General features: G+C 50.1%; 1 protein-coding gene across 1 annotated transcript; it reads right to left on the bottom strand.

Moving 5' to 3' along the window:
• Positions 1-336: 336 nt before the first annotated feature.
• Positions 337-23,262, bottom strand: LOC112617210 (fibrillin-3; the record flags this gene model as incomplete). Its single annotated transcript, XM_025373963.1, has 19 exons — positions 337-543; positions 1,592-1,717; positions 2,412-2,546; positions 3,161-3,283; positions 3,396-3,515; positions 4,894-5,019; positions 5,243-5,308; positions 5,450-5,602; positions 6,795-6,920; positions 9,119-9,238; positions 10,049-10,177; positions 10,965-11,081; positions 11,445-11,570; positions 11,884-12,009; positions 12,296-12,421; positions 17,265-17,336; positions 19,690-19,839; positions 20,526-20,651; positions 23,137-23,262. Coding segments are annotated over 19 exons (2,400 nt in total), but the record flags the coding sequence as incomplete, so codon positions are not given.
• Positions 23,263-23,762: the final 500 nt, after the last annotated feature.

Raw genomic sequence — 23,762 nt, 5'->3', positions numbered from 1 at the left:
CACACACTGACTCACACACACACACACACTCACTGACTCACACACACACACACACACTGACACACACACACACTGACTCTCACACACACACACACATACACACACACACACACACATTGACTCACACACCTGCTCCCTCAACCCCCCGAGTTCTTCCACGCATATGGAGCACATGTACTGGTTCTCATATCTGCTAGCACAAAGATACACACACACACATACATGCACACAGAGTGGCTCACACATTCTAGCACCTGCTGCAGTACAGACGTATGACCCTGAGCAAATTCCCCCTCTTCTTGCCTCCCTGAGGGTCCTGAGGGCATGGGCACCCACCTCGACCCTCAGCGGTGTAGCCTGAGCCGTGGGGGCACAGCTTCCTGTAGGCGGAGGTGCCAGGCAGGGGACAGAGCTCGCAGCGGGGCCCCCAGCCCCGACCACCCCCACAGCAGCACTCGGCCCTGGTGACAGCCTCGCTGCTGCTGGACAGAGCCTGGCACATAGCCTGCAGCACCTCGGCAAAGCAGGGCCCCTGCCGGATGTCTGCGGAGAACAACAGGAAAGCCAAGGGTCACTCCAGGAGGCTGGTTTGGGGGCAAAGACTGATCTTACTTTGGGGCAAGCTGTTCTTTGGGGATGTTGGGAATAGGGGTATCCAGGAGGGAGCTAGATACACAGGACAGATGGCTGGGGTTAGTTCCCAGGAAGTGGGAGATCTGGGGAAGGTTGGTTCCAGGGTGTGGCACCAGTGAGGTTGGAGGAGGTGTGGAGAAGGCCTCTCACTCTTCCAGGATTTAACAGAAGGGACAGAGGGAAGAGGGACAGCAGGGGGGCACTGGACGTGTGTGTCCAGATTAGCTCAGCAACCCCCTGGGTTGCCCCCCAGTGCCCCAGACCCCTTGGGGAGCTCCCAGGCAGTGGGAGGGACAGGCAGTGGGGGGACAGGCAGCAGGAGGGACAGGCGGTGGGAAGGACAGGCGGTGGGAGGGACAGGCAGTGGGAGGGACAGGCGGTGGGAGGGACAGCCGGTGGGAGGGACAGGCGGTGGGAGGGACAGGCGGTGAGAGGGACAGGCAGTGGGGGAGACTGGCACTGGGAGGGACAGGCAGTGGGAGGAACAGGCAGTGGGAAGGACAGGCGGTGGGAGGGACAGGCGGTGGGAGGGATAGGCGGTGGGAGGGACAGGCAGTGAGAGGGACAGGCAGTGGGGGAGACAAGCAGTGGGAGGGACAGGCAGTGGGAGGAACAGGCAGTGGGAGGGACAGGCAGTGGCAGGGACAGGCAGTAGAGGAGACAGGCAGTGGGAGGGACTGACAGTGGGAGGCACAGGCAGTGGGGGGAACAGGCAGTAGGGGGGACAGGCAGTGGGGGGGCAGGCAGTGGGAGGGCCAGGTAGTGGGGGTGGACAGGCAGTGGGAGGGACAGGCAGTGAGGGGGACAGGCAGTGGGAGGGCAAGGTAGTGGGAGGGACAGGAAATGGGGGACAGGCAGTGGAGAGACAGGCAGTGGGAGGGACAGGCAGTGGGGGGGCAGGCAGTGGGTGCCACGTGGTAGGTGGGGGCATCCACTGTGCATGGCCAGCCACACTCACCATGGCACTCAGTACGGGTGGGGCTGGGCTGGAAGCCCTCATCACAGTCGCACCGGAAGCTGCCCTCGGTGTTGACGCAGCGGCCATTGACACAGAGGTCAGGCTGAGCGCGGCATTCATCGTCATCTGAGATGGGAGGGATGAGGCAGACCAGGGTGTGGGGTAGGCCACAGGCAACCTGCCTCTTCCACAGCCCCAAAGGGTCCCTTTGGGTCTGCCCAGGCCCTCTTGCTTATTTTTATTTTAATTTAATTTTATTAATTTATTTTTATTTGTATTATTTTCTATTTTGAGACAGTCTCACTCTGTCACCCAGGTTGGAATGCCATGGCACGATCTCAGGTCACTGCAACCTTCGCCTCCTGGGTTCAAGCAATTCTTCTGCCTCAGTTTCCCAAGTAGCTGGGATTACAGATGCCCGCCACCTTGCCCAGCTAATTTTTAAAAATTTATTATTTTTTTAAATTTTTAGTAGAGATGGGGTTTTGTCATGTTGGCCAGCCTGGTCTTAAACTCCTGATCTCAGGTGATCTACCCGCCTTGGTTTCCCAAAGTGCTAGGATTACAGGCGTGAGCCACTGTGCCAGGCCTTATTTTTACTTTTATTGTTTTTGGAGATGGGGTCTCGCTCTGTTGCCCAGGCTGGAGTGCAGTGGCACTGTCCTAACTCATTGCAACCTCAAATTCCTGGGCTCAAGCGATCCTCTCGCCTCAGCCTCCCAAAGTGCTGGGATGACAGTTATGAGCCACTGTGCCTTGTCCGACCCTCTTGCTTCCACAAAGGGTTCCCTGCACCCCTGAAGCTCCAGTACCCCCATACCTGTGCAGCCCTCCCCGGAGCCAGGCAGGGGCCGCATGCCTGGGGGACAGACGCACACGAAGGTACCGATGAGGTTCTTGCACTCCATGCCCCGGGCGTGGCAGTCCTGCTGACCATCTGCACACTCGTCCACATCTTCGGATGACCAGGGACAGATGGTCAGCCAAGGCCAGGCACCCCATGGCTGTGGGGACCTGGATTCCACCCTATGTCAGCCCTGGTGGGACCTGAGCAAATTCCCTGCAGGCCCTGTCAGGTGTCCATCCCTCCTAGGAAGGGAGCCCCCGGCTCCTGCCCAGCCCCAGCTTCCAAGAAGCTAAGGGAATCAGGAATTGTCCTACAAAGCTTGCATCCCCTGCCCACGTCAGGGTCTGTGAGTCTGCTCCTGGCCCCTGGAACACTGACCCTGAAACAGCCCCAGAGACATTGAGTCCCAGACCAGGGTCTCCCACCCTTGACACTATGAAATTTGGGATAGGAAAGTTCTGTGTGGTGGGTAGCTGTTCTGTGTGCATTGCAGGATTCTTCTTCTTTTTTTTTTTTTTTTTGAGACGGAGTTTTGTTCTTGTCGTCCAGGCTGGAGTGCAGTGGCATGATCTCAGCTCACTGCAACCTCCGACTCCCAGGTTCAAGTAATTCTCCTGTCTCTCAGCCTCCCAAGTAGCTGGGATTACAAGCGTGTGCCACCACACCCAGCTGATTTTGTATTTTCAGTAGAGACAGGGTTTCACCATGTTGGTCAGGCCTACCTCGACACATGGCCCCATCCTCCCGCAGGGTGTAGCCGGCTGGGCAGGTGCACAGGTAGGAGCCCTCGGTATTGTGGCAGCGGAAGGCACAGAGCAGCGGGTTCAGGGAGCATTCGTCGATGTCTGGGGAGGCCAGTGGAGGTGCCAGCTGTGGGAGGGCTGTGAGTAGGACCTCCACTCCCTCCCCCAGGCATCTCCGTCACACGGCCCAGGTCCTCTGCAAGCAGAGTCGTACCCTCACAGGTCATCATGGGGCCAGGCTCAAAGCCGTCAGCACAGGCACATTCGAAGCCTCCGATGACGTTGGTGCATGTGCCCTGCCCACAGGGGTGGCCGACAGAGCACTCGTCTGTGTCTGGGTGGGAGTAAGGGGGTGGTCAATGCCTGCAGAGGGTCCCCCATCCTCAATAGCATCCCATCTGCCTGCCTGTTGACCACCACAGTTCGGATGGAGCCAGATCGAATGCACGTGTAGTCTGGCTATGGGGCAGGCAAGTGGTATGTGTTTAGTGAATGAATGAGTGAATGTGTGAGCAAGTGGGCAGGTGAAGGAATGCATGAGTGAGCAAGGGAGTGAGTGAATGAACAATAAGTGAATGAATGAACCAGTGAATGAAGGAGTGATTAAACCAGTAACTGAAACGGAGGCAAGAGGGTCTCTTGAGTCCAGGAGTTCGAACAGATCCTGGGTAACATAGCAAAACTTCATCTCTATAAAACATATAAATGAATAAGTGAATGAACGGTTAAATGAATAAGGGAATGAGTGAGTAAAGGGGTCAATGAGTGGGTGAATTAGTGAGTGAGTGAATGGAGGAATCAGCAAGGAAGTGAATGAATGAACAAGGGGGCAAATGAGGAAACGAATGAGTGAATAGGTGAGTGAAAGCATGAATGAATGAACAAAGGAACGAGTGAGTAAGTGAATAAATGAGTGATTGGATGGGTGAATGAGCAAGGAGACAAATGAAGGAATGAATGAATGAGTGAACAAATAAGCAAATGAATAAACGAGGGAGCAAACGAGTGAATGAGTGAATGAATGAGTGAGTGAATGAATGAGCCAGTGACTAAATGAGGTGTGAATGAATGAGGGAGTGATTGAATGAACAAGTGAATGAATAAACAAGTGAAGAAATGAGTGAGCAAAGGAGTGAATGAGTGAGTGAATTAGCAAGTGAATAAGTGAGGGAGCAAATGAGTGAATGAGTGAATAAGTGAGTAAATGAATAAATGAATGAGCAAGTGAATGAATGAGTGAGGTGTGAATGAATGAGGGAGTTAGTGAATTAACAAGTGAATGAATGAACAAGTGAAGGAATGAGTGAGCAAAGGAGTGAATGAGTGAGTGAATTGGTACATGAATGAGGGAGTAGATAGAGTGAGTGAATAAATGAGTGAATGAATGAGAAAATGAAGAAGTGAATGAGAAAATAGAGAAGTGAATGAGTGAGCAAGTGAATGAATAAATGAGTCAGTGAATGAATGAGTCAGTAAATGAATAAGTGAGTGAGTAAATGAATAAGTGAGTGAGTGAATGAATGAGCAAGAAAATGAGTGAGTAAGTGAATGAATGAGTGAAGTACAGAGGGAGGAAAAGCAAATGGGGGAGAGAGGCAGTGGGTAAGGACAGGATCTCACCCACTGCCTGGGAGTGTCTTCCCTGCCCTGCTCTGTTCCTTCCTGTCCTGGGAGGGGCCTGGGACAGGGCTGGAGCAGGGCTGGCCACTCACCCACACAGTTGATGCCAGTGAAGTCCAGGCTGTAGCCAAGGGGACACTCACAGCGGAAGGATCCATCGGTGTTGACACAGATGCCGTTAGTGCAGACGCCAGGGTTCTCTGCACACTCGTTCACGTCTGCGGATGGCAGGTGTTGCAGACATGGCTCCTGTCACCGTGCAATCCCCAGAGCCCTGGCCACACTCAAGGCCCCAAGGGGATGAGAGCCCAAGCCCCAGGCTGGGAGGGTCCAGGGCCACTCGGGTTCTCAGAGGGAGCCTGAGACTCAGAGACCCAGGCAGTGCGGAGATGGATCTGGGTGGCCCAGAAGGGGCTCTGAGCACGTGGGTGAGGGGCTCACCTTCTCGGGAGTCATCTGGGCCTGGGACTGCCCCGTGGCCAAAGGGGCAGAGCTCCTGAAAGGCAGCTGGACAGAGAGGGGGAGGGGAGTCAGAGTCAGGGCCCAGGTGCAGCCCCCAGGTGTGTGCAGGGAAGGATGAGGGAAGAATGAGAGAGGAAGGTGAGGGCGCATCATGACAGGGGAGGCTGGACAGGGGTGGGCACTCACCGCTGCCTTCCTGGGGACACAGCTCACAGGGGTCTCCCCAACCCTCCCCAGGCCTCTTACTGCAGCAACAGCGGGTCTTGGTGGTGTTGAAAGCTTTGGGCACCGAGCACTTCCCAGCCTCAAAACGGGTGAAGCAGAAACTCTTCCGTGTGTCTGTGGGATGGGGGCTCCATTACCCTGATTGAGGGCCACTGGCAGTGCCCACCTGCCTCTCTGACCTCTCGCACCCCAGTCCTGGTGAATAGGTTGTGCTGATCCTGCCAGTGGCCAATCAGAACATGCCACGCCCCTGGTCATGGTGATTGGTTTGAGGATGGACATGTGACCTACTCTGGGCCAATGAGGATCTGCCCTGGGTTTTTCATTGTTGGTGTTGGTGGTGGTTTTTTGTTTTTTTCAGATGGAGTCTTGCTCTGTTGCCCAGGCTGGAGTGCAGTTGTATGATCTTGGCTCTCCTGCCTCAGCCTCCCAAGTAGCTGGGATTACAGGCATGTGCCACCACACCCAGCTAATTTTTGTATTTTTAGTAGAGACAGTGTTTCACCACATTGGCCAGGCTGGTCTCAAACTCCTGACCTCAGGTGATCAGCCTACCTCAGCCTCCCAAAGTGCTGGTATTACAGGCAAGAGCCACCGACCCCAACCTGCCCTGGGGTTTTGAGGGGACAGCTGGAATCGCACCCCACTTTATTGCTTTGGGGTGTTCTCATGCCAGGAAGAAAGATCAAACTCGGTGGTTATTCTTGGATCAAAAACCCCTTCCTGGAGAGGCAAAATGACTGATTCCAGAAAGCCCGAGGATCCTGGAATTCAGACTCCAAACCCCAAATCCTCGGCTCCGGATGCCTATCAAGTCCTCACCAGCAGGCTGGGGTCCCAGCCTCCCAGAACAGCAATTATTCGTTGAGGTGCACTGCAGGTTCTGCTCTCACCCTTATTGCCCCTGACCTGTGAGAGAACAGGCTGGCTCAAGCTGGGTGAGGTTAGCCCACAGTAGATGAGGCTAGCCCAGCTGAAATGGAGCCAGCCCAGAGTAGTCTAGGCTAGCTCAAACTGGACAAAACCAGCCCATTGACAGCCTACAGTCATGTGACCAATACAAGGAAAACCTAAATGAAGCACACACAGGCTAGCTCAAAATGGACCAGGTTAGCCCTCTGTAGACATGACCTCTATAGCCAAGAGGTTGCTGGCACTAGGATAACCCTGCTAATGCAGAGAGACACCTCTGCCTGGTCAAAGCTCCCGTAGGGTCATACAAGAAGCCACAGGCCTCTTTTCTGGGCAATCTGACCCTTCCCCGCCCCACTTCCCACTCTCTTCCCTAAGGCCTGTGCAGACTCACCAAAGCAACGGTGCTCATTATCAGAGAGGACAAAGCCAGGTGGGCAGAGGCACTGGAAGCTCCCAGGGCTGTTGCTACAGGTGCCAAAGAGGCAGAGGTTGGGCTCATCTGAGCACTCGTCGATATCTGGAAGGGCGGGGACATGAGCTGGGTGGGGGGCAAGCAGGATCTCCACCAGTGGGGAGAGGACTCCACTGTGAGGAGGGGCAGATGGAGTGCAGGTCCAGCCAGGGGCTGCAGCGGGGCTGGGGTCCTGAGAGCTCAGTATGAGCTGTAGCGCGAGGTGAGTATTGTGTGTGCACGTAGGTCCTTCCCGGAAGGTGTCTCCAGAGTAAAGGTCATGGTCAGGAAGAGTTCATGATTAGAGACTGAAACTGCACATCGTCCAGCCTCTATGGAAAACAGTGTGGAGATTCCTTAAAGAACTAAAAGTAGAACTACCATTCAATCCAGCAATCCTACTACTGGGTATCTACCCAAAGGAAAGTAAGTCATTATATGAAATGGACACATTCACATGCATGTTTATAGCAACACAATTCACAATCGCAGAAATATGGAACCATCATGTTTATAAATGCCCATCAACCAATGAGTAGATAAAGAAAATGTGGTATGTCATACACCGTGGAATACTACTCAGCCACAAAATGGAACAAAATAGGCGCAGTGGCTCACACCTGTAATCCCAGCACTTTGGGAGGCCAAGGTCGGTGGATCACTTGAGTTCAGGAGCTGGAGACCAGCCTGGCCAACATGGCGAAACCTCCTTTTCTACTGAAAATGCCAAATTTAGCCGGGCGTTGTGGTGGTGCGTACCTGTAATCCCAGCTACCAGAAGGGTGAGGCAGAAGAATCGCTTGAACCCGGGAGATGGATATTGCAGTGAGCAGAGATCGTGCCACTGCACTCCAGCCTGGGTGACAGAGCGAGACTCCATCAAAAAAAAAAAAAAAAAAGACAAAATAATGTCCTTTGCAGCAACTTGGATGGGGCTAGAGGCCATTATTCTAAGTGAAGTAACTCAGGAATGGAAAATCAAATATCGTATGTTCTCACTTACAAGTGGGAGCTAATCTATGAGGATGCAAAGGCATAATAATGACATAAAGGACTTTGGGGACTTCCAGGGAAAGATGGGAGGGGGGTGAGGGATAAAAGACTACATACTGGGTACATTGTATACTACTCAGATGACAGGTGCACCAAAATCTCAGAAATCACCACTGAAGAACTTATCTATGTAAGCAAAAGCCACCTGTTCCCCCATAACTGTTGAGATTAAAATAAGAAAAAATAGAAAAAAATTTTAAAACCTTAAAAAAAATACAATTGCACAAAGCTAACTGAGACTGGATGTATTTACCCTACACAGGATGGGGTTAGCTCATGTTGTATTAAGCTAGCCCAAATAGAATAGATCAGAATAGGCTGGGCGTGGTGACTCATGCCTGTATTCCCAGCACTTTGGGAGGCTAAGGTGGGAAGATCGCTTGAGGTCAGGAGTTTGAGACCAGCCTGGCCATAATGATGAAACCCCGTTTCTACTAAAAATACAAAAATTAGCCAGGTGTGGTGATGAGCGCCTGTAATCCCAGCTACTCGGGAGGCTGAGGCAGGAGAATCGCTTGCACCCGGGAGGTGGAGGTTACAGCGGTGAGCTGAGAGTGAGACTCTGTCTCAAAAAAAAAAAAAAGAATAGATTAGAAGAGACCAGGCCAGACTGGGTCAGATTATACAAGGCTAGCCCAGATGGAAGCCCAGATCAGAGAAGTTCAGGCCAGACTGGTTCAGGTTAGCCCAGGCTAGCCTATCTGCTCAGGCCAGACTGGTCCAGGTTAGATTACAGTGAACAAGGTAGCTCATCTGCTCATCCCAGGTTGGTCCAGGTTAGCCCACACTCTCTGAGGCTAGCCCAAGTGGATAAATGGACCAAAGGAGATCAGGCCAGATTAGTTAGTCCAGACTGCATGAAATCATCTCTATAGGTGATTACAACAGTGAAGCTTGGGCCAGACTGGTCCTTGATCACCAGTTAGCAAGTGAGGAGCTCTACATTTGGGTGCACTGAGAAACGGTGAGACCCCCACACCCATGTCAATTTATAGGATTCACGAGGAAGCCTGTGGGCACCAGAGACAAAATCCTGAGCGCAAAGTCCAGAAACAATCAGAATGACAATAATAGTTTATGAAGCTGTGTTTGACTCTGCGTTAAGTACATCTCCACCTTCATCACAACCCTAGCTGGTATTCCCATTTTATGGATGGAGAAAGAGAGGCACTCCCTGGTCCCAAAAATGGGAGTTGGGGCTGGACACTCACCAATGCAGTGGTCACTCTGCACCTGGAAGCCAGGGGGACAGATGCAACGGAAGGAGCCCTCGAGGTTCTGGCAGGTGCCTGGTAGACAGGTTCCTGTGAGGCTGAGGCACTCATTGGTGTCTGTGAAAAGAAGAAAGAAGGGTCCTTGTGCCAGCCAGGATGCAGGGGGCTCACCTGGGACTGGGACCCACACCTGCAATTACTGTGTGATCACCGAGGGCCCCAGGACAGGCCCTCGCAGTGGCAATTCTGGCTCCAGGGCAAGGGCTGAGACTCAGGACCACAGGGACAGCTGGGGAAGGATTATCTGACTCTCGTGGGGTTATAGGTGGGGCCAGATGGTGTCCAGTGGGAAGAGGTAGCAAGATTCCTAATCTGGCACCACCAGCAGATTCCTTCCATGGTAACCATTTAGCGCTTCTACTATTCTTTGCTTCTGGAAACTTACATTTTCAAGACAGCCTCACCCTACACCTCAAATCCCATACATAAAAACATAGGTTTGATGTACTGGTTTTATAATTATTTAATTAATTTATTTATTTTGAGATAGGATCTTTCCCTGTTGCCCAGGCTGGAGTGCAGTGGTGTGATCATAGCTCACTGCAGCCTGAAACTCCTGGGCTCAAGTGATTCTCCTGCCCCAGCCTCCCGAGTAGGTAGGACTACAGGCAATAGCCACCACTCCTGGCTAATTTTAATTTCTTTGTAGAGACAAGGGCTCACTATGTTGCCCAGGCTAGTCTCAAACTCCTGGCCTCAAGCAATCCTTCCACCTCAGCCTCCCAATGTGCTGGGTATTATTTTTTTAAACCTTAAAATAAATGCTTGGGTAGTAAATGGATCTATGCTCACCCAGAAGTACCAAACTGTGGTGTACATGGAGCACGGGCTGGTTGAGATGCCTCCAAGCACCATAGGCAGACTCACCCACACAATTCTTCCCATCAGTTGTGAGCTCAAAGCCATCCTGGCAGAGGCAGTGGAAGGAACCAGCTGTGTTGAGGCAATGGCCAAATTGGCATACCTGCCCCACCAGGGTAGTACACTCGTCAAAATCTGTAGAGGGGAGATAGGCAGGCCGGGTCACCCACAAAACTTGAGGGGATCAAGGCTTCCTTGTACTTCTGTCTGCAACTGAGTTGAGTTGATAGCATTGGCTTCAACTTGAGCACTCATGTATAGACTGTGTATATTAACCTTCCACCTACCTTATGAGGTAGTTGCTGATATTTTCTAATATAACGATGTAATGCTATGAATTTGCCTCTAAGTGCTCCCTTAGCTGCATCCTATGTATTTTCATATGTTATGCTTTCATTTTCATTTTCTTTTACTTCAAAATATTTTCTAATTTTCCTTATGATTTATTTGGCTTGTGGATTATTTAGGAGTATGTTATTTATTTATTTTTTTTTATTTTTTTTTTTTTTTTTTTTTTGAGACGGAGTCTCGCTCTGTCACCCAGGCTGGAGTGCTGTGGCCGGATCTCAGCTCACTGCAAGCTCCGCCTCCCAGGTTCACGTCATTCTCCTGCCTCAGCCTCCTGAGTAGCTGGGACTACAGGTGCCCGCCACCTCATCCGGCTAGATTTTTGTATTTTTTAGTAGAGACAGGGTTTCACCGTGTTAGCCAGGATGGTCTCGATCTCCTGACCTCGTGATCCACCCGTCTCGGCCTCCCAAAGTGCTGGGATTACAGGCTTGAGCCACCGCGCCCGGCCTGTTATTTAATTTCTAAATATTTGGGGACTTTCTGGGCATCTTTCTGTGGTCAATTTCTAGATTTACTTCCTTAGATTCTGAGAACCTACTTTGTGGCCAGCCTGCCAACTGAGCGGACTCACCCACACAATCCCCATTGTGTGTCACCACAAAGCCAGAGAAGCAGAGGCAGTTGTAGGAGCCGATGATGTTCTTGCAGGTCCCGTTTCCACAAGGCTGCTGGTCACACTCATCAATGTCTGCAGAAGCAAAGCTCGAGAGCCCAGCCCAGCTCACCCAGGGCACTGGGGGACTTACGGAGTGAGAGGCCAGCTGGACCTAGTGGTCCTCCCCTGCACCCAGCCCTGCCTAGATGACTGGACAGTGACCCCTGGGGGTGATGGCTGGGAAGTACTCCTGGTGTGATCTATCACCCCCATTTTACAAATGGGAAAATTGAGGCACAGGGAGGCACATCAGCCATTTACCCAAGATGTTAATGTCAGGACCCAAACTTGGATCTGTCTGTGAACTAGGATGGACAGAAACACCACTTCCATCCCAGAGGAGATGTAGACCCCCGGCAGCCTGACTTGAAAGGAGGGGAAAGATGAGGGTCTCACCCATGCACAGGGTATGGTCTGCAGAGGCCTGGAATCCACGGTGACACAGACACATGTAGCTGCCTTCTGTATCCATGCAGTCGCCATGGCTACAGACATTCGGGATCTCCCGACACTCATTCCGTCCTGCGGGTGCAGACAGCATGGTGTCCCCAGGGCCCCTACCACACAGTGTTTGCCTGAGCTCTCCCTACTGCAATGGAGAAGCCAGAGCCTGCCTTGAAGTTCCCCGCTCAAACTTCCACCAGGGGCGTCAGGCTCTCAGCATTGACTTGAGCTCTCACTTCCATCACATCCTATTAACAGACACTCTCAATACATCCCCAATCCCTCTAATAGTATAGATAAGGAGAAAGACCTGGACAGAGCCATACCCCATCTAAGTCCCCATGGGCAACAGAGCCCAGCTCCCTCACCTCCTCCCAGAGACCCTGCTCACCCACACAAGCCCCGCCTGGCGACAGTTTGTACCCTCGGGTGCACTCGCAGCGGTAGCTGCCGGGGATGTTGATGCAGTCGGCATTCTGCTGGCAGGGACTCTCCCTGCTGCCACACTCATCGACATCTGGGCAAATACAGCAAATGAGGTGGGGGTGACAGAGAAGCCTATCCTGACAGAATCAAACCTGAAACCCAGTCCAATGCTTCGGAACAGGTGGTCTCTCTGGAAGCAGCCAGAGCTGGAGTGAGGGTGGTTATATGAGATGGAGGCCCTTGGAAAGGTGTTAGCCATTATTCCATTTCCATGTGGAAATGGAAGCTTACAGAGTTTTAGCTACTTGCCCAGATTGCACAGTGGCAGACATGCATCCCACCCACACCCCAGGGCTGGGAACAGGGAGAGGTGGCACCTTCACAAGCCAGCAGGATGCTGTTGTAGTTGAAGCCTGTGGGGCACTCGCAGCGGAAGCTCCCCATCTGGTTGATGCAGACACCACTGGCACAGATGGCGGGGATCTCCCCACACTCATCAATGTCTGCAGAGGGCATCTGCCATTAGGGGCAGCCCAACCCCCTGGGACTTCCAGTGACCCTCAGCGAAGGGACCCACTAGCCCTGCAATCTGGTTGAGGATGTTGTGGCCACAAATCAGCACACACTCAGAAAAATCTTGCTGTGGCCAAAATACATCCACTCACACCAGAAAGAGATCAGGATGTGGGAGGAAAGACAAGAGCAGAGAGCGAGTGTGTGTTTTTCTAAACTAAAAATGCACATTTCCTGTGACCCAGCAACCTTGCTGGAAAGAAACGGCCTTAAGCGTAAGCAGGATAGCGGTATGAGATGCTATTTAGCAAGAAACTGGAAACATCAATTGATGAATGCAGAGCAACATACGGGATGTCTGTACCATGGAATATTCTTCAGCCTTATTAAGGAATAAAGCCCTGTAACATGTGACAACGTGGTTGAAACCTAAAATAATTCTTCTAAGAGAAGCCAGACACACAGGAACAATATTGCATGACTCCATTTAAAGGAAATGTCCAGAAATAGCAAATCAATAGAGACAGAAAGTCAATTTGTGGTTGCCAGGGGCAGAAGGGAGGGGATAAAGGGAGTGACTGCTAATAGGCTTAGGGTTTACTTTTGTGTGATGAAAATGTTTTAAACTTAGATTGAGGTGATGGTTGTGTAACACTGTGAATGTACTCAAAACCACTGAATAGGACACTTTAAATGGGTGAAGTGTGTGGTATGTGAATTATATCTCAATAAAGCTGTTATATATAAACAATGTAAATGTCTCTCAGTAGGGGACTGGAAACAACCTAAGTGTCCATCAAAAGGGGACTTGAAAGAACCTAAGTGTCCATCAGTGGGGGACTGAAAACAATCTACGTGTCCATCAGTGGGGGACTGGAAACAACCTAAGTGTCCATTAATAGGGGACTGGAAACAACCTAAATATCCATCAATGGGGGACTGGAAGCAAACTAAGTGTTCATCAATGGGGGACTGTGATGAAAATGTTATTTTTGTGTGATGAAAATGAGTTCTAGGCCAGGCACAGTGGCTCAAGCCTGTAATCCCAGCACTTTGGGAGGCTGAGACGGGCAGATCACGAGGTCAGGAGATCGAGACCATCCTGGCTAACACGGTGAAACCCCGTCTCTACTAAAAAATACAAAAAACCAGCCGGGCGAGGTGGCGGGTGCCTGTAGTCCCAGCTACTCAGGAGGCTGAGGCAGGAGAATGGCGTGAACCCGAGAGGCGGAGCTTGCAGTGAGCTGAGATCCGGCCACTGCACTCCAGCCTGGGCGACAGAGCAAGACTCCCTCTCAAAAAAAAAAAAAAAAAAGAAAAAAGAAAAAGAAAAGAAAATGAGTTCTAAACTTAGATTGAGGTGATGGTTGCATAACTCTGTGAATGTATTCAAAACCACTAAATTGGACACTTTAAATGGGTGAAGTGTGTGGTATGTCAATTATATCTCAATAAAATTGTTATAAACAATATAAGTGTCCATCCATAGGGGACTGGAAACAATCTACCTATCTATCAATAGGGGACTGGAAACAACCCAAGTGTCCATCAAAAGGGGATCTGAAACAGCCTAAGTGTCCATCAAAAGGGGACTTGAAAGAACCTAAGTGTCCATCAATGGGGGACTGAAAACAATCTAAGTGTACATCAGTAGGGGACAGGAAACAACCTAAGTGTCCATCAATGGAGGACTGGGAACAACCTAGGTGCCCACCAATAGGGGACTGGAAATAACCTAAATATCCATCAAGTGGGGACTGGAAACAAACTAAACGTCCATCAATGGGGGACTGTGATGAAAATGTTATTTTTGTGTGATGAAAATGAGTTCTAAACTTAGATTGAGGTGATGGGTGCATAACTCTGTGAATGTATTCAAAACCACTAAATAGGACACTTTAAATGGGTGAAGTGTGTGGTATGTGAATTATATCTCAATAAAATTGTTTTTTTTTTTTTTTTTTGAGACGGAGTCTCGCGCTGTGTCACCCAGGCTGGAGTGCAGTGGCGCGATCTCGGCTCACTGCAAGCTCCGCCTCCCAGGTTCACGCCATTCTCCTTTTTGAGACGGAGTCTCGCTCTGTCGCCCGGGCTGGAGTGCAGTGGCCGGATCTCAGCTCACTGCAAGCTCCGCCTCCCGGGTTCCCGCCATTCTCCGGCCTCAGCCTCCCGAGTAGCTGGGACTACAGACGCCCGCTACCGCGCCCGGCTAGTTTTTTGTATTTCTTAATAGAGACGGGGTTTCACCGTGTTAGCCAGGATGGTCTCGATCTCCTGACCTCGTGATCCGCCCGTCTCGGCCTCCCAAAGTGCTGGGATTACAGGCTTGAGCCACCGCGCCCGGCCAATAAAATTGTTATAAACAATATAAGTGTCCATCCATAGGGGACTGGAAACAATCCACCTATCTATCAATAGGGGACTGGAAACAACCCAAGTATCCATCAAAAGGGGATCTGACACAACCTAAGTGTCCATCAGTAGGGGACTGGAAACAACCTAAGTTCCCATCAGTGGGGGACCTGGGATGTATCTGCACCATGAAACACTTCTAGGCAGGGCAAAGAGAGAGGCTGCATGGCAGATAGTAACCTGGCCAGTTCCTCAAGACACAATTTGGATGAAAAAAGCAAGTTGTAGGCCGGGCGCGGTGGCTCAAGCCTGTAATCCCAGCACTTTGGGAGGCCGAGACGGGCGGATCACGAGGTCAGGAGATCGAGACCATCCTGGCTAACACGGTGAAACCCCGTCTCTACTAAAAAATACAAAAAACTAGCCGGGCGAGGTGGCGGGCGCCTGTAGTCCCAGCTACTCGGGAGGCTGAGACAGGAGAATGGCGTAAACCTGGGAGGCGGAGCTTGCAGTGAGCTGAGATCCGGCCACTGCACTCCAGCCTGGGTGACAGAGCAAGACTCCGTCTCAAAAAAAAAAAAAAAAAAAAAAAAAAAAAAGAAAAAAGCAAGTTGTAACCAACATGTCAAGCATTACATAATTTATGTAAAATGCCCCAGAAACCAACGTCATATATTTTCAGTGGGAGACCTATTATGTAATGAAGGAAGAAAAAACTAGAAAGAAATATTCCAGCTGTAAAGCATAAGAATGTCCAGAGAGGGATAAAAGAGACAGAGTTGAGGTGACGACTGGAGGAGAAGTGAGTTTTATTTGCCATGGTTTGAATTTTTTTAAAAATAAGAATAAGGCCAGGCGCGGTGGCTCAAGCCTGTAATCCCAGCACTTTGGGAGGCCGAGATGGGCGGATCACAAGGTCAGGAGATCGAGACCATCCTGGCTAACCCGGTGAAACTCTGTCTCTACTAAAAAAAAAATACAAAAAACTAGCCGGGCGAGGTGGCAGGCGCCTGTAGTCCCAGCTACTCGGGAGGCTGAGGCAGGAGAATGGCGTGAACCCAGGAGGCGGAGCTTGCAGTGAGCTGAGATCCGGCCACTGCACTCCAGTCTGGGCGACAGAGCAAGACTCTATCTCAAAAAAAATAAAATAAAATATAAATAAATAAATAAATAAATAAAAGAATATATTCAGAGGATTAAAACAAATGAAAATGGGCTTATCAGTTAAACACTGCATGGTTGAAATTTGGCATGCAGGTGTTAAATTATGCAATACCTTGTTAAACTTAAAAAGGGAGCATTCTGGCCAGGCGCAGTGGCTCACACCTGTAATCCCAGCACTTTGGGAGGCTGAAGTGGGTGGATCACCTGAGGTCAGGAGTTCGAGACCAGCCTGACCAACATGGTGAAACCCTGCCTCTATTACAATACAAAAATTAGCCAGGCATGGTAGCAGGTGCCTGTAATCTCAGCTACTCAGTAGGCTGAGGCAGGAGAATCGCCTGAACCCAGGAGGTGGAGGTTGCAGTGAGTTGAGATCGTGCCATTGCACTCCAGCCTGGGCAACAAGAGCAAAACTCCATCTCAAAAAAAAAAAAAAAAAAGGGGCGGGGAGCAATTTGACACAAACTGCAACACAGATGCACCTTGAGGACATCATGCTCAGTGAAATAAGCCTGACACAAAAGGACAGATCCTGTGGTTCCACTCACAGGGAGTCCCTAGAACTGTTAGATTCAGAGTCAGAAAGGAGAATGGTGGGTTCCAGGGACTGAGGGGAATGGGGAGTGAGAGTTTCATGGGGACAGAGTTTCAGTGGGAGAAAATGAGAAAGTTCTGGAGATGACGATGGTGATAGTTGCAAAACAATGCAAATGTACTTAATGCCACTGAACTGTGCACTTGAAAATGGTTCAAATGGTATTTTTCTGGAGACAAAAAAAAAAGTCTCACTCTATCCCTCAGGTTGGAGTGCAGCGGATCTCAGCTCACTGCAGCCTTTGCCTCCTGGGTTCAAGTGAGTCTCATGCCTCAGCCTCCCGAATAGCTGGGATTACAGGCACGCACCACCACTCCCAGCTAATTTCTGTATTTTTAGTAGAGACAGTTTCACCATGTTGGCTAGGCTGGTCTCAAACTCCTGATCCACCCACCTCGGCCTCCCAAAGTGCTGGGATTACAGGCATGAGCCACCGCGCATGGCTGGAAAGGTAAATTTTATGTTGCATATATTTAACCATCATTTTAAAAAATGGATAACGGTTTAATAAAAATTTTAAAGTGTCATTCTTTAAAAAAAAAAAAAAAAAAAAGATGTTTTTGAGGGCAGGATTCCTGGGGAGTTGGAGGTGTGTGGGAGGAGGAAGAGGGGAGGATGGAGGAATGGATGTAAGGAAAAGAGCTATAGGGGAGGGGAGGGGTGGGAAGAAGCAGACCCAGGTGGATGGGTGCCCAGGGATGGAGCAGGAACTGCTCACTCACCAAGGGGCTTCCGCGTGTGGATGTCAATGAGGAATCCCGGGGCCTGGTTTCCACATAGAATCTGGTAGTCAGCTGCGCAAAGGGGAACAAAGTTGAGTCTGCGGCTGCAGGCCTGACCCAACCTGCTCCCCATCTGGAGGGGACACCTCATCCCTGGAGCCCAGCTCTCAACTGGCTACCTTGAACTTTTTTTGCTCTCCCCACCCTTTCCCTCCTTCCACTTATTTAATTTAATTTAATTTAATTTAATTTTTTTGAGACAAAGTCTCACTCTGTCACCCAGGCTGGAGTGCACCGGTGCAATCACGGCTCACTGCAGCCTCAACCTCTCAGGCTCAGGTGACCCTCCCACCTTAGCCTCCCAAGTAGCTGGAATTACAGGCATGAGCCACAATGTCTGGTTTTTAAAGCCACCTAGTTTGCAGTAATGTTTTGCAGCAGCTCTGGGAAATGAATACGGAAATGAATAAACCCCTAGAATCCCCCTTCCCATCACTGCCCCATTCCTGCAGCTCTTCCTGGTGCCTGGGCTGGCTGCTAGATCATTCCGACAGGACTCATTCCTGCTGTCAATACACTCTGTTCAGTCCTGCCTCCAGGCCTTGGCTCCTGTTGTGCCCCTGCCTAGAACACCTTCCCTCATCCTGACCGATGTTCCCATCAGGGTCCCAATCCTGGCTCTGAGTTTCTCCAGGTCTGCCCCTTCCCCAGCCCAGGAGGTCTATGGTCTCTCTAACCAGCTGTGCTTTCCTCCCCAGCCTGGGACATTTACCGACCCCCTCCCACCCTATCCCACCCCCAGCTACTCCTGTGAATCATCAAGGGCCTTCCCTACCCATGAAAACTCCATTGATCCATCCTGAATTCTCAAAATCTGCAAAATGGAAGAAAAGCTACCTTGCTCACTTTAAAGTATTGCCTTCTAGGCCGGGCGCGGTGGCTCAAGCCTGTAATCCCAGCACTTTGGGAGGCCGAGACGGGTGGATCACGAGGTCAGGAGATCGAGACCATCCTGGCTAACACGGTGAAACCCCGTCTCTACTAAAAAATACAAAAAGCTAGCCGGGCGAGGTGGCGGGCGCCTGTAGTCTCAGCTACTTGAGAGGCTGAGGCAGGAGAATGGCGTGAACCCGGGAGGCGGAGCTTGCAGTGAGCTGAGATCCGGCCACTGCACTCCAGCCTGGGCGACAGAGCGAGACTCTGTCTCAAAAAAAAAAAAAAAAAAAAAAAAAAAAAAAAAAAAAAAAAAAAAAAATAAAGTATTGCCTTCTATACATGGGAACTGACACAGTGTGGCTGCGTCCCTACCTAAATCTCAACTTGAACTGTAGCTCCCATATCCCCACATGTCATGGGAGGGACCCGGTGGGAGGTAATTGAGTCATGGGGGCGGGTCTTTCCCGTGTTATTCTCGTGATAGTGAATGAGTCTCGTGAGATCTGATAGTTTTATAAAGGGCAGTTCCCCTGCACATGCTCTCTCTTGCCTGCCACCATGTAAGACGGGCTTTTGCTCTTCCTTCACCTTCTGCCATGATTGTGAGGCCTTCCCAGCCATGTGGAACTGTGAGTCCTTTAAACCTCCTTTTTTTTTTTTTTTTTTTTCTGTTCTGAGATAGTGTCTTGCTCTGTCACCCAGGCTGGAGTGCACTGGTGTGATAGCGGCTCACTGCAATCCCCACCTCCCAGGTTCAAGCAATTCTCTTTTTTTTTTTTTTTTTTTTTTTTGAGACGGAGTCTCGCTCTGTAGCCCAGGCTGGAGTGCAGTGGCCGGATCTCAGCTCACTGCAAGCCCCGCCTCCCGGGTTTACTCCATTCTCCTGCCTCAGCCTCCCGAGTAGCTGGGACTACAGGCGCCCGCCACCTCGCCCGGCTAGTTTTTTTATGTATTTTTAGTAGAGACGGTGTTTCACCGTGTTCGCCAGGATGGTCTCAATCTCCTGACCTTGTGATCCGCCCGTCTCAGCCTCCCAAAGTGCTGGGATTACAGGCTTGAGCCACCGTGCCCGGCCTCAAGCAATTCTCTTGCCTCAGCCTCCCGAGTAGCGGGGATTATGGGCCTGCATCACTACGCCCAGATAATTTTTTTTTTGTATTTTTAGTAGAGACAGGTTTTCACCATGTTGGCCAGGCTGGTCTCGAATGCCTGACCTCGAGCGATCCACCCGCCTTGGCCTCCCAAACTGTTGGGATTACAGGCGTGAGCCACCACGCCCAGCCAAACCTCTTTTTCTTTATAAATTACCCAGTATCCAGGATTTCTTCGCAGCAGTATGAGAATGGACTAATAGGGGGACAGAACTTCAACTCTCTGGCTCTCATCAGAACAAGGAGAATTAATCTAAGAGCCCTAAGGGCACTGTGTTTCCTTAACCATTATGCTATGAGGGGCCAGGCTGGGAAGAAGGTTGAGGAGGGTTACTCACGGCTGGTAGGAGTGGGGCAGGCCTCACAGGGTCTATTCCAGGCCTGGCCAATGTTGTAGGAGCAGCAACACATTTTTCGGGTCACGTTGAAGGCCAGCTCATTTTGACATGTGCCGTTATAGTGCCGGAAGCAGACACTCTTCCTCATATCTGTAGTTGGCATAAAGGAGAAGAATGTGGGTAAGGGTCACCTAAATCAGTGGAAGAGGGAGCCAAAGAGATGGGAACTCGTTAACTCATTCATTTGAAGATTACTGGCTTGGCCAGCCACAGTGGCTCACGCCTGTAATCCCAGAACTCTGGGAGGCTGAGGCGGGCAGATCACTTGAGGTCAGGAGTTCGAGACCAGCCTGGCCAACATGGCTAAACCCTGTCTCTGCTAAAAATACAAAAACTAGCTGGGTGTAGTGGCACACGCCTGTAATCCCAGTTACTTGGGAGGCTGAGGCAGGAGAATTGCTTGAACCTCAGAGGTAGAGGTTGTAGTGAGCCGAGATTGTGCCACTGTACTCCAGCCGGCGCAACACAGCGAGACTCTCTCTCAAAAAAAAAAAGAGGGGGATTACTGCCTGGCTTGATTGGCTTGATGTCTCTCCCCCAATACACTTGGGGGATCTATTCATTTTTTTCAGCCTTTTTTGAGCAGTGCACAACCTGAGCAACTGTTCATGGCAGCTCCGGGCTCCTGAATCCTGCGGTTTTGTTTGCTGCCACATATCAGCACATCATATATGCTTATCCTCCCTGTCCATAGGCTTGAAGGCTCCCAGCAGTTCCTCCCATGCCCAGGTGCTGCTTCTGTGATTGCCATTTCCCTAGGTCATCATGCTTCTTACCCATGCAGTTGTTGCCACCATTGACTTGGAGGTATTCTGCAGGGCAGACACAGGTGTAGTTTCCCAGGGTATTGTAGCAGGTGCCAGGGCCACAGATGCCCGAGTGTGTGGAGCATTCATCAATATCTGCAGGGAAAGGAGGAGTGGAGGGGAACAGTGGGCAGCATCCAGGAATTGTCTGAATAACTCCCCTCCAGAGACCCAGCAAGGCCACTTCACTAGGGACCTAAGTTTGGTTTCAAAATCAGCCTAAAACGCACACACATCTTAGTGATGAAGAAAACTGTAATATGGGCCAGGCATAGTGGCTCATGTCTGTAATCTGAGCACTTTGTGACGCTGAGATGGGAGGATCATTTCAGCCCAGAGTTCGAGACCAGTCTGGGCAACATAGCAAGACCCCATCTCTACTAAAAATTTTAAAAAATTAGCTGGGCATGGTGGTGCATGTCTGCAGTCCCAGCCACTTGGGAGGATCACTTGAGTCCAGGAAGTTAAGGTTGCAGTGAGCTGTGATCACAACTCTGCACTCCAGCCTGGGTGCAGAATGAGATCCTGGCTCTAAAACACAAATAAACAAAAACCCACAAACAAACAAAAACAACATGATGTTAAGGGGAAAAAAAAAAGTTTACAAGCTGGATGCAGTTGCTCATGCCTATCATCCCTGCTTTGGGAGGCCAAGGCAGGAGGATCATTTGAGGCCAAGAGTTTGAGACCAGCCTGGGCAACATAGTGAGGTCCCATCTCTACAAAAAATGAAAATTTAGCTGGGCATGGTGGCATACACCTGTGGTCCCAGCTACTTGAGAGGCAGAGGTGGGAGGATCACCTGAGTCCAGGAGGTCAAGACTACAGTGAGCTGTGATTACACCACTGCACTCCAGCCTGGACAACAGAGTGAGACACTGGCTCTAAAAAATAAAAAAATAAAAAAATTCATAAAAATAAAGTTGATGATGATACTGCTTCTATTAGGAACAAAATGACCTGAGTTTACGAGTCAGTTTTATAATCACCAAGAATGGATCATCCACGTCTTCCCAATATGATATGATAGGAATCAAGAACCTTATGGATAAAGTATTCTTGGGGGAAAAAAATTGATTCTCAATCTGATCATTACTCTAGTCCATGGGGCAGTAAGCTTTTTCTGTAAAGAGCCAGATTGTTTTGGTTTTGCAGACCAAACTACAGTGTGTCATGATTATTCAATCTGCCAATGTAGTAAGAAAAGCAGACACAAACAATATGCAAACACACTGTGGCACTGGTTGTGCTCCAAGGAAATTTTATTTATGGACCCCTGAAATTTGAATTTTATACAACTTTCTCCTTTTCTCCTTCCTTCCTTCCTTCCTTCTTTCCTTCCTTCCTTCCTTCTTTCCTTCCTTCCTTCCTTCCTTCCTTCCTTCCTTCCTTCCTTCCTTCCTTCCTTCCTTCCTCTTTCTCTCTCTCCCTTTTTTTTTTTTTTTTGAGTCAGAGTCTCACCCTGTTGCCCAGGCTGGAGTGCAATGGCCTTATCTCGGCTCACCGCAACCTCCACCTCCAAGGTTCAAGTGATTCTCCTGCCTCAGCCTCCCGAGTAGCTGGGACTACAGGCGTGTGCCAGCATGCGCAGCTAATTTTTGTATTTTTGGTAGAGATGGGGTTTCACTATGTTGGCTAGGCTGGTCTCAAACTCCTGACCTTGTGATCTGCCCACCTCGGCCTCCCAAAGTGCTGAGATTACAAGCGTGAGCCACCGTGCCCAGCCTTTTTCTTTTTTTTTTTTTTTTAAGACAGGGTCTTGTTCTGTCACCCAGGCTAGAGTGCAGTGGCATAATCACAGCTCACTGCAGCCTCAACTTCCGAGGCTCACGTGATCCTCCTGCCTCAGCTTCCCAAGTAGCTGGGATTATAGGCATGAGTCACCATGCGTGGCTAACTTTTTAATTTTTTGTAGAGACAAGGTCTTGCCAGGTTGCCCAGGTTTGTCTTGAACTCCTGGCCTCAAGCAATCCTCCCACTTCAGCCTCCCAAACTACTGGGATTACCAGTGTGAGCTGCCACGCACCCAGCCTTGAATTTCATATAATTTTCATGTGTCAAAAAATGTTATTCTTCTTTGGTTTTTGTCAACCGCCGAAAAAAGTGTAATAAAGTATTCTTAGCTAGCAGGCAAAAATAGGTTGTGGAATATTAGCATGCTAAGAGTGATGTCACCAAAAATAGCAGAGTAGGGAACTCCAGGGCTCCATTCCTCCACAAAAGTAACTATTGAGCTGGCAAAACAGACAAAAATCAACTTTTGCAGAACTCTGGAATCCAGTCAAAAGCTTACAACACCCAGACAAAGAAATGGTAAAGAAAGAAGCTGCTGTACTTTGTAAGGGAGTGTCGTGGCGTTTTTAAGGGCCTGCCTACCATCCCCCACGCCACAGATCCACAGCAGCCATGAACATCTTAAAAGCAGCAAGAGGGAACTGACAGATCATGACAAAAGAGGAGGCAGGGGGCAGAAGCCTTTCTATGAGGCCTTCCCTCCTCGACCCTTGTGAGGCTTGGCAGGGCACGAAGGCAGGGAGAGAGCGGAAGAGCCTGACCCACCCCAAAGAGAGTCCATGCTCACCCTCACAGATGCGGGTGTGCTCACTGAGGTGGTAGCCAAGTGGGCACTCACACTGGAAACTGCCAAAGGTGTTGATGCAGTCACCCCCCTGACACAGCCCTGGCAGCTCTTGGCACTCGTCGATGTCTGTCAGGAAGTAAGGAAGCCATGTTTGGGAGCTAAACCCATGCAGAGGACTTAAGGGGCACCCACGCTAAGCTCTGGGTTTTCCAGGGCCCTCTCGAGGATCCCCAAGAGCTGTCCATGACTGATAGACATTCGAAGGGTCTATCTTGACGGCTGGACACAGACTCTCTTGAGTTAATGTTACCCTAAATTCAACTCCATTCCCTTCATCTGTTAATCCATTCTCCCATCCACCACATAGTTTCCTCTAGATAGAGAACTAGATAGTTTTCTTCCTCTAGATGGAAAATAGATAGTCTTCTCCAACCTCGTCACTCCCTAACAAAAGGATGGATGGGAGGATGGATGAATGGATGGATGAGCGGATAGATGCATGGATATGAAAACAGTGAATGGGTAAATAAGCAAGTGGGTCAATGAATGCGATGATGAGTGAGTGGATAGATAGAAAGATGGATGGGTAGGAAGGTGGATGGATAGGAAGGTGGATGGATAGGAAG

The sequence above is a fragment of the Theropithecus gelada genome, unplaced genomic scaffold (genome assembly GCF_003255815.1).
Source record: "Theropithecus gelada isolate Dixy unplaced genomic scaffold, Tgel_1.0 HiC_scaffold_15897, whole genome shotgun sequence".
NCBI classification, from domain to species: Eukaryota; Metazoa; Chordata; class Mammalia; order Primates; family Cercopithecidae; genus Theropithecus; species Theropithecus gelada.
Note: the sequence above shows the minus strand (reverse complement) of the source record. Positions and strands in the feature narration are given on the sequence as shown.